At 39.5% G+C, this 11,725-nt stretch overlaps 1 protein-coding gene across 1 annotated transcript; it reads right to left on the bottom strand.

Moving 5' to 3' along the window:
* Window positions 1–290: 290 nt before the first annotated feature.
* Window positions 291–8,711, bottom strand: LOC124482757 (solute carrier family 22 member 4-like). Its single transcript, XM_047043255.1, has 10 exons — window positions 8,149–8,711; window positions 7,542–7,645; window positions 5,831–5,985; window positions 5,242–5,413; window positions 4,804–4,930; window positions 4,288–4,388; window positions 3,450–3,664; window positions 2,388–2,570; window positions 2,100–2,235; window positions 291–760 (listed from the first exon to the last, which is right to left on the bottom strand). Exons 1-10 carry the CDS (start codon window positions 8,539–8,541, stop codon window positions 685–687), a joined length of 1,662 nt encoding a protein of 553 aa, XP_046899211.1. The 5' UTR covers window positions 8,542–8,711; the 3' UTR covers window positions 291–684.
* Window positions 8,712–11,725: the final 3,014 nt, after the last annotated feature.

The following is an 11,725-nucleotide window of genomic DNA, read 5'->3' as shown; positions in this document are numbered from 1 at the left end:
ATTTTACCCTAATGTTGGATTTATTTTTTGAATGTCAAAATACTGGTTGGAGATGTTTCATTCCTCAGTTTGATTCCTGGCTGTGCCAAAATGACGTTGTGTCCTTGGGCAAGGCACTTCACCCTACTTTCCTCAGGGGGAATGTCCCTGTATTTACTGTAAGTTGCTCTGGATAAGAGCATCTGCTAAATGTAAATGTAACACAACACAAACTGTTGTCTCATACACAATCAATAGTTATGGACACAGTATAAGGAGCAGCACGGGAGGAACAGGAAGCTAGGGTTTACACAAGAGAACTGTTTAATAACAAAATCATCTTTGAATAGATTTTGAAGCAGTGTCAAACAACTCAACCTGTGAATGCTATATTGTACAATATTCATTACCCAGAATTATATAGTCCAACTAACTCTGTACAGTCTTTACAGCATATATTGACCGAACAATTAACCTTTTTAAGACATTTTACAAACATGATCAACATAATTTTTTTGTTCAATCATAGTATAATATGTTAGGGTATTATACCCCAAATTTGTTTTTGTTTTAAATACAGAAAATGTTTATCTCTGTAGTTTATGTTCAGTTTGGAGCAACATTCATGCAAAAACTGTAATGTCTACAAGTGCCCAGAATGAACTGTAAAAACTAACAAACAAAGAAAACGTGAAATAAAAACTATTATAACTTTGATTCTTTACGGAATTCGTCTTTGCTGTTTCCTTTCTTGGTGGCTTTTTTCTTGCTGCCTTGGAGTCTGTAACAGGTGAAACAAGTTTATAACATGAGGCTGTTTAAGTTACCCATTCGCACATTGTAGAAATGTTTAACAGTTAAGTATGTCATTGGTATACAAAAATACTGTAGAACTTTGAACTTCTGATCCTTGATCTTCTGCTGCAATTTCTATATGTACTATCTGCACATTGCTCTGGAAACAAATCAGTCAAACAGCTTTGACTGATTACATGTTTTAACCTGTCCTATGTCTTGACCCAAGTCCCAATCCTGGCATACACATGGTAGGCTGTGTAAATAAATATTTACTCTGTTTACTTACTTTGTTTCCTCTATAAATGTAGAATTGGTCCTCTATAAATGTAGATTGGTGTAAGGATATAGTTTAATATATTTTCATGGAGTCAACTTGTGTATTTTGTACATTAAGAAGCATTTGGTTAACCATTAAGTTTATAGTTATAATATGCAGTTTGACCTCCAACATTATCCAGGCGTCTTACATCCTCCAGAACTCCTACATTATCCAGACCTCCAATATCACGTGTCAAACTCATGACCCCTGGGACAAATCGGGCCCCAAATGTGTATCCGGCCCACATCTCAATTTAGGTTCTTGAACAGCCACTGAATTGTAGCTAGCTGTGGTCTGCACAATGACACCAAACCAAACACAAAGACACGCCACCAGTGCACCTGCAAGCTGGCTAACAGAATGGCACAAAAAATTAAAGGTGACTTTGAAGGCAGACAATTTAAGAGAGGTGGGAGACTCAGTACTTCTTTACCGAGTGTAAAGAGAAGCCCTTGTGTCATATTTTCTGAGATGATCTCCATTTTCAAACAATGTAATTTGCATTGTCATATAGAATATATATAACACATACAAGTAGAGATATGGAGCCATGGAAAGGGAACAGGCTTTATAAAGTCACCAAACTGAACAGAGGCATGCAGCCACAGCAAAATATGTTTATTCGAGTGATGAAGCTGTAAAGGCAAGTTTCATCATAGCAGAGGAAATAGCCAAATCAGGGAGGCCATTCACAGAGGGAGATTTTCGGAAAAACTGTATGCTAAAGGTTTGTGACATTGTCTGCAAACAACAAGCATTTTCAAATGCAAGTCTTGCTAGAAACACCGTGACAGGTAGAATGGAGTAGATCTTTTGAGTATATATATATATTTCTGGCCCTTGATGTGATTCTCATTCCCAGTGTGGCCTTTTGTGAGATATAGTTTGACACCTCTGTCCTACATCATCCAGATCTTCTAAATTATCCACACCTCATCCAAATATTATATATAATATTATAATGTTATCCAGACCTCCTACATACTGATAATCTTTAACTCACCCATTGATGGTCTGCATCTGATCCATGGTCTCAGGTAAAACCCTACCAAAGCTCTCTGGGAGCAGAAAACAGAACAGACCTCCAAATATGGCCAGGCTTCCAATCAGTAGGTATGGCAGATACCTGTAGTATTTACCTGAGAAGGAATGGAGATGACAGGATCAATCTATTCATCAGAAAAGATATTCTGGAAACATCAAATTTGTTATGTAAATTACAAAACATCTGATGTGAGAAATTAGGATGTCCAGGTCTCACTAGGCATATCATGATTGTGAGAAAGCTCACCAAGGTAAATGACAAACGGGGAGATGATGGTGCCAATGCGGGCAGCCATGGAGCAGGTCCCCATGGCCATAGTCCTCACCACGGTGGGGAACAGCTCTGACGTAACAGCGTACACCACGCAGAATGCAGATGTGATGCCGAACTTCCCCACCATCTCCAGGAAGATGGCCACTGTCGGGAGGTCTGCAACATGGATGCACAGGGCTAGGGTAAGAGCAGTGTTTCCCACACATAGACTAATTTGTGGCGGTGCGCCACAGAATCAACACCGGCCGACACATGTTGCGTTTCGTAAAACATTTTTTTTATCGCTATTTAGGTTAAAACACGCAGCGTATTCGTTCAGCTGCATTTCCTTTCCCTTGCTTTCCCTCCGTCTCTCGGTCACTCATGCGTCTTTCTCACATATGCACACAGTCACAACGTCAGCACACGTTGGCAAAAATGCATACATACGCCGTTCTAGTAAGACCGACAGCTATATCAGCGAGCCTTCAGCGTTAGTGCCGTAGCTAAAAGTCGATGAAAGTTGAGGCTACTTTTCGCTAGGTACCTTACTGGAAGGTTCTCCTTTGTTCTTTTGGTGAGAAGTCTCAGGAGCTAGCTACTAACCTGGCGTCATGGAGCCGACCAGTTAAATAGTTGTTTAGCACTAGCGTTGCTACATGCATAATGCAGAAATGATATGTTAGTTGTTGTTAATTTTGTGAAGGTGTGAATCATTTAGGATTAATATTTAATGTAACAAATTATTAACAAATTAACTGTGTAACGAATTATTAACAAAGGAATTATTACGACCCCCCCCCCCCCCCCGGTCTGACAACCCCCCACCCCCCTCCCCGCCACAACTAGATTTCTAATCTGTGGGAAACACTGAAGAGGTTTAGGCTAGTAATCACCAAGCCCCCCTCCTCCCAGTGCCATCCCCCACCCACGTTTCAGGTCATACGGCTTGGTCATGTTTATGACATAGACTATAGCACTTGTTTTCTTGTGACTTCTGAAAAATCAAGCCTTGATCTTCTTGTTCTCACATTATTTACAGCGTTTGAGTCTCACCAGATGGTATGAGGTGGATGCAGAGAATAACAGCCCCCCCTAGGAAGAGAGTGGAGGACTGACAGAAGTGTCTGGGGCAGTATTTCAGTAGCAGCAAGGCGATGCAATAGGCAGGAACTTCGACCACTGCTGAAAGGAAGCAGTTGAGGTAGGCATTGCCATGGAGATTGGAGGTGTTTAGAATCAAGGCATTGTAGCCAAGGGTGATGATCGCCCTGGAACACAAAAGGAGATGCTACATTATGATAAAGCGTTTCTAAACATATTGAGTTCAGTCAAGACAATCACGTATTCGATTTGAGCATTTATTGTTACATGACATGGACAAGTAGATTAACTTTGGCAGAGTGGATGATCTAAGGGAAGCACTCCCTGCCTCCTCGATGCAACACATACATACATGACATATGAGGCAGGGAGCAATAGAGATATAATCCCCCTGATGGATAGACATACAGACAGCATGGGGGAGAAGGGGACGGTGGAGGGTGGCAGCAGCACTGATCATACAACGACCGGGGTGAGTGTGTGCATATCCGCGCGTCTTTTTAAAGGCGCCTTATCGGACGTGGCCCAATGGTTATGCGCTGCTAACATAGGTGTGGTACATGTTGTCATTAGTGGGTAGAGTGAAGGAAAGTGGAGTAAGACGTCAACGTCCTTGATAAATGAATGACGTGCCCTGCCCGATTGCCCTGGCTGAACTAGCTGCGCTTCTATGTGTGAGCAAGGGTAAAAGGGACTCATGGAATCATGTTGGGAAATGTTTTTTACATTATATATGCCATGAGATTTGGTGAAGAAGGAAATTAAACAGATTTACAGCTGTTGCACTTACCACAATAGGGAACACAGGAGGGTGATGGATAATACGTTGCAGCTTTTCATGATATCCAGGATGCTGTACTTTTTCTCCTTCATGGCCAGGGCATCTTGCAACTGGAGTTTTTAGGAAAGCAATAGATAGACAATTAGAAAAATACAACTTTTTGCAATCTTTTTTTATGTAGGTGACTTTTGTTTTAAAATGATCATTAGGATATGCAGTAGTTATTTTAAATGTTTTACAATTGGTACTATTCATAGAAGTTAGTATAATAAAGTGAGAGATTAGAAATGGTCTCTACTACTTTCAAGCAGATAAATGTCCTTAGTCTGACAGAAATAGTAACAACCAGTGACATCAGCGGAAATTGACAATATGGGGTCACAGTTTCCAAGTTACCATTACAGAAAAACACTTGTTGTCTTCGCAGATATGAAAGACTATTATGAAAGCTTGCTTAAAGATTGAACTGTGACATGTGGAGATTACCTTGTCGTGTAAGCGTGAATACATAAATTTTAATCAGACCTCTGTTGAAGTGAAGATCACATCTGGTATCTCTACTAGGTTCTGTCTGGCAGCTCTCCTCAGTATGGTCTCGGCTTCCTCCACTCTGCCCTGAGAGAGCAGCCACCGGGGGGACTCTGGGATGAACCTGGACATAGGAACAGCTATCTTTACTGCAGAATGTTGTTTTTAAATCAAAAGTGACGATGTTGATACAGAGCTAACAGAAACTAAGAAAACCAACTAGTTTGATTTTCAAAGACACCTTTCTGTGATGGATTGAATGATGGAATATAAATTAGAATTCTATACAAGATAACCAACATGTATTTTGAAATCAAGTTTACTTTGCAATACAGAAGAAGAAAAAAAAACATTAACCAATCATCAACAAACCAATTGTAATGCCTTAACCAACCAGTCAATGATAATACAGCATTTGAGATGATCTGTTCTTACTTCCACAAAGGGACGTAGATGAGTCCAGATGCTGCCATGGCAACCAGAAGCCCTCGCCAGTCCCGCAGGAAATATGCCACTGCCGGCATGGCCATGTACCCCAGAGCGGAACTCATGAACACTCCGAGAGAGCAGAACAGTACTCTGGTTTTTGGGCTCAGAATCTCTGATCCTGTAGGCAGTGAATGAACCATTCACAAATTGGCTAGAATGGACATCTGTTACTTGGTTCTGGATTTACTGTCAAAACCTTATCATCTATACATTTTAATAATCCCAAACTGAACCAGTAAATTCACCTCATAACACCTTGGGGTGGTCACATTTTGACATATCAATCAGTCAGAAGCTACTCATCTGTATTAAATTTAAGCAATAATCCCCAAGAGGCCGTGTTTTGCGCTGATTTTAGAACAGGTAAGGGGAGTTGTTAGGTACGACGCGAAGCGTCTTTGGTATCTGGTATCTGATACCGTCTTTGGTATCTCGGCTTTGCCGTTCCAGCCTCAGTTTGATATTTCCCGGCATGACCTCACTCGGTTCACTCGGTTAGTAAGTAGTTAATAATAAATCTGCATTTCCGACCTACCAAGAACATAGGCAATGACATAATTGGAGACAGAACCAAAACCAACAAAGAAGAAGATAAAACTGAAGATCTCCCAGCTAGAAGACAGGATCTGGGCAGCTACCGTCAACGTCTGGACAGCCATCATGACAAAGAGAACTGGCTTTCTCCCAAACCTGTGTTTCATACATTTGATCAACAACATTTTAGTTCACAAACATTTAAACACAGATTCTTGGGATGATATCTCAGGTAATATTTAGTCACATTATCTACAATGACCAGCTATAGTTACGTAGTCACAAGTAGCCTATGGTAAAACAGCCCGATGTTGCACAATGGTTAACGGTTAAAGGTTAAAGTGCTAAGATGAATGCTATGTTTTGTTAAAGGAGACATGGAGGGACATGGGCACATGCCTAGGGTTGGGTATCGTTTGGAATCCAAACGAACCGCCAGTGGGGAACCCTCAGGGCCCCCTAATATATTCTAAAAATATATATTTTATAAGTAATCTGTTATAATTGTATTTTATCAATCCATAAATTGACAATGTTTCTGAAATAAACCCTTCAATTCTGCCCTATTCAGTTTATGTTGTAATGTGAAGAGTTAAATGAAAAAATCCCGTTCTGTCACCCTATCAGAATTTTGAGGGAAAATGCTATGCAGCTAGCTCTGTGATTAGTGGTCCAGCTATGAATTTTACAGAGAGCCGTTTGATAGAAATTCAATGAAAGACTAATTTCCATTGACAGTAAAATTGACCAATCATATCTTCCCTCTAAATGGGTGGGCCTTGTTATCGCTAACTTTATGACAAGTTCCGCCCGCTGTGGGAACGGAGAAACGCGATCACAAGCCTAATAAACTAGCTAGCCTCGTCTTTCACTCCACAAGTGAAGCTGCGAGTAACGTTCCCGCTCTTGAGGAGGACATTGTTTCATATTTGTTATGCGCCGTTTTCTAGGTTAACTTTTAATGAGAAGTTGGATTAATCGGCAAAGGAAGACCTACACCAGAACTTAATTTTGTGCTGAAAACCAAAGCTTTTGAGAGCCTAACAATATGTTATAGTGTTAGTGCAGAATGACCGGTCAATCGGTAGGTACCAACCCAACGTAATTGTGCACAATTACGTGAATAGTGCCGCAAGGGCTGGCTCAAAAAGGGCTGAATGACCAACACAATTTCATGTAGGCCTTAATGCTGTGCGCGCTGCATCTTGTGTTTTTTTCCCGACGAGTAATTCAGGTCAGAGGGCCATGGTTTAAGAGTCACGGTTCGCTACTGGTTTGGATTTATACGATTCCGATGCCGAACCGGTACTTCTAAAACGATTCTGATTCCTAAACGATTCCTAAACCGATTCTTGAAAAACTGAAAAGTGAAACTATTTTATTTTTTTTATGTAAAATCATTGAAATGTAACAATATATTAACGTTTTGAAGTAGCCTACTTAAATATAGAATAAGTAAACCTAAGTTTGTGCTCGGACCGGCACTTCGTAAGGTTTCGGTACCCAACCCTAGACATGCCCGTGTACGTAAGTGATTTGCATACATTTCTTGATTTGATCAAAGTACTTATTCCTGAGAGATGTATATTAAAGTTGATATGGGCCAAGGATATGCTTGGTAACTTATTATGAGTGATTTATAAAAGTGTTGAAAAGTTTTGTTACCATTCGTTATGATTATTCATCGGGATATTTTAAGAAATTGTACAGACCTATCAGAAATCTGCCCAGAGAGGAATGTCCCGAAAAGGGCTCCAACATAGTGGATTGATGTGGTCAGGGGCCTCTTGTACTCGTTTTCACACACAAGGTCCCACTGTCAAACAGAAAAACTGATCTTTGAAAACAACTATTTTACAACTCTGTCCTGAGCATTTGTGAACTTTGACTTTATTGAACAACTCAGTAATGTGGCTGATGTTGGTGAGAGCACTTGGTCCATTCATTTAGATCTTGGAGTATTAAATTACTTGGGTTAAAAGTTGACCATGATGGCCATGTACACATTTATGATGTTGAGTTAATTTGTCTTTAGGATTAATCAATACATCTCTTTAGTAATTCAGCAATTTGTGTGTTCAACAGATTTTCCCAATTAATGGGTAAAAACTTTTACCAAATATAGCTAATACTTAATTTGAATTATCCATTAATATAATTTGAATGACATTTTATATCTATAAACAAATGACTTAGCAGGAGGAAACAGATAACCTGACATCAGGACGGTGCCACAGAACCATATAATGGGGTACACTGATGCTGTTGAAGAAGAATTAAGTTAGAATTCCCATAAATAATCAAATACATTGGTGTCACCTCTGTGACGATAGTTGACAGGTATATCTCTCTGCTGTACTTCCACCCATCCAGACAGCTCTCCAGTGGAATGTTACTCAGGTTAATGTGTACATCTGGTAGGATATTCTGACTGGAGTAGTTCCTGACTATGTCCAGGTTTAACCTGGAACAAGAGCTCTGTTTTGTCACCCCATCTACAGTCACCAGAGGGATGGTCACGTTCCTCCACACCTCACTGATGTTGGACTCTTCAGGTATGTAGCATTCATGAGGAGGGGTGTCACCTACAAACACTATGTAGATTCCTACAAAGCCGTTTGGAAGGATGCTGATGGCCAGAGCCAGGAACACCATTCGCTGGAAGGGCCCCCATGTTCCCAGGAAAGAGATGATTCCGTCATAATCCCTCATGATACTGTCTGTTTAGTCGGCATCCGAAAGTCCAGAAACTTCTCAATGGTAAAACAAATAGTAATACACCTGCTTTTAAAAAGTATGGCGTGTTGCATCCCTGTATTTATCAGGAGTGACTCATAGCTGGTTTATATACCTTCTCCCCATTATATGATAGAAACTGTGATACCGTCAAGTCAACCGATTTGCCGTTTTCTCTTCATAAGTCATTCATTTGAGAGGCAGTAAAAGCATAGGAGGAGGAGTCAATGAAATCCATTAAATCTGGGCTCTACATGAGTTACAGGAAGTTGTCTATTGATATGATAGCTGACTGAATGGTTTGAATAGTTGTATACAGAGGCGTTGTTAGACATAAAACTCTACTGGAGCACAGGTCCTTATCCAAATCCCTTTTTTTCTTTCAAGCTTGCTGCGCACAATGCACTACTAGGCTATAGAAACTCTGGGTTAACCCTTGCTTAACCCACTATACAACAGTTCAGGGAAGCAAGTTTGATATCAGCTTTGGCAGGGACATCAATAGTTAATGCGAGCGCACAAATATTCTACGCATTCATTTGAGCGCAAATACCGTTTTTTTTTGTTGCTTCATGTAATTTTGTTTTTATTTTGTAGTCAAAATAAAATGCCTATCATTTAGAAACTTTCTTTAGTTTTGTAATGTTTTCTTAGCCTACCTCAATTTTGACTTGTGTGCCGAGTCCAACATCTGGACTTCTGTGTGCGTGCTGCAGTGGCTATTTGGAAAGCTCAGAGGAAAGCTAACATGGAATTCTGCGTGCATCGGTTTGTGTTTTCGGTTAAACTGCTTTGATTTTACAAGCGTTGATTGGGATACTGCGTTTTTATCGTTATATCGTTATATATTAATTTAAATTAATGCACTGACAAATAAAGTAAATTGTTAAAACTCTAACTTGAGATTTTACTGGGGCACGTGCCCCAGTAAAAAGGGTCTAACAACACCCCTTGTTGTAAAGTTTTATCTTATCAAAACATTGGCACACCTAATACATTGCTCTTGCACATACATATAATGCTAAAATAAAGCACTCAATAAACAAGTTATTTAAATGTATTTACACACATTTATTTAAATCAGATATGGTGTTACACTTGTAACTGGTTGTAACTGGTTGCATCACAGTGTGGTGTGGGAGCTGCAGACAGGGACCGCAAGGCCCTACGTAGTGTGGTCCAGTCTGCTGAGTTCATCCTCGGCAGGAAGCTCACAGCCCTACAGGACACCTACCACACACGATGCCTCAAGAAAGCTGGCAGGATTCTAAGAGACTGTTACCACCCATCCTTCAGTCTTTTTACACTGTTGCCTTCTGGCAGGCGATACCGAAGCATTCGGTCCGCACACGCAGACAGGACAACAGTTTCTTTCCAAGGGCCATCAGGCTTCTGAATGGACATTGATATGGACACTGATACACTAGTCACTTTACACACTGTCACTTTCAGCTACTGGTTGAACTATCAGCAATATTCCACTATTGTACTTCACTTGTCTTAGGTTAGTATAGGATTATAAGGTTAGTATAGGTTATTATGTGTATTATTTGTATTTACAGGTTCAGTATACTGTATTGAATATTTTATATTATTGTATATTAGGAGGTTTACTATATTTTAGGTATGTTCTGTTCTGAGTTCTGTGTTCTATGTTCTGTGATCTATGTTCGGTGTACTTATATGTTATGTTATGCCAGGTTGCTTTGCGTTGTCTTGTCCTAAGATTTTAAGTGCCCAGTCTGACCCTGTGTTGTTTTGTGCATCTGACAATAAAATACTTGAACTTGAACTTAAAATGGCATCCAATACCATAACATCTCAAAAATATTAATGAGTACATGCCATAAATCCCACCCACACCCACAAGTCTTGGAACACATTTCCATGGTGTACATACTAAGGTGCATTTAAAGCATCTATGAGAAGTTCTTTGAATCTTATTATTGCACAGCAGCATATTAGGACCTCTAGCAGCAAGTTTTATATGGTGTGAAACTAGTGCCAGGAGAGGGAGCTCTGCAAAAAAAGATGTGTGTACTTGCAAAAAAGATTTGTGTGCTTGCAAAAAAGATTTGTGTCTCTGTAGAAAACGATTTGTGTACTTGCAAAAAAAAGATGTTTCTCTGTAGAAGAAGGCTGGAACACCGCTCCCGAAACCATCTAAGCCAATCAAATATACCAATTTCTGTGTACAGTATCATTGGACATTTTTGTCTGTCATCACACAAAGAACGTCACCCAGCAAATAAGAAAACTACAATGCTGATGATTTCAATCGCAAGTAATTTGGTAAGTAGTTAGACATATCCATGGGCATCTATCTTTAATGCCACATTTAAACATTATTCGGTTAATACACTCTTAATAGTATACATTAATGGATAAAGATCATAGTAAGTTTAATTGTTTTTTTATGTATATATGTATACGGATATTTAATTAGACAACCAGTCATTAAACCTAGCATCAGCTGGAGAATGTGAGTGTTGTCAAATGGAAAAATAGGAATAAGGTGGTGTTCATGTAGTGCTCTATTGTAAGATCCTTATTAATGAATTTATACTATTTATACTAAGCAGAATAATTTTCAATCCTTGGTTTTGATCCATTCCAAGATTCCAGCGTTTTGATGAATCCAAGACAATTCATGAGTATGGGCTCATGAATTTGACCTTTACTTCCATGCCCTGGTTTTGTCCAGTTTTTTTTCTGTTTTATGGGCACTCCTTCACGCCTCTTGCACAATGTGTAGAAATGTTTAAACATTTATTTTACAGCTATATTTACAGCTTAAACCAATCTTTTTACCAAAGCATAACAAAAAAAATTCTCAGAAGGGTTTTATTACTTTTATTAGTTGTATTATTGTTTTTATTTATCTTTTGGATTCCCGCAAAGACTGCGGCTTGTGTTTGCCTTGTATTTATGTTTTTACTGATTGTGTTAGGCTAATTATGTTGGGAAACCACAAAGACTGTGGCTCGAGATACCTCAAAGACTGTGGCTCGAGAAACCGTAAAGATTGCGGCTCGTAATCGAAAGGCTTGAGCAACATGGACATGGACTGCTCTGCAAAAGGCCTGAGATTGTGTGTTTTGGATTTGAATTAGGTACATTGTATTTAGAAATTTTTATTTATATTGGGAAACCACAAAGA

This window comes from Hypomesus transpacificus, chromosome 20 (genome assembly GCF_021917145.1).
Source record: "Hypomesus transpacificus isolate Combined female chromosome 20, fHypTra1, whole genome shotgun sequence".
NCBI classification, from domain to species: domain Eukaryota; kingdom Metazoa; phylum Chordata; class Actinopteri; order Osmeriformes; family Osmeridae; genus Hypomesus; species Hypomesus transpacificus.
Note: the sequence above shows the minus strand (reverse complement) of the source record. Positions and strands in the feature narration are given on the sequence as shown.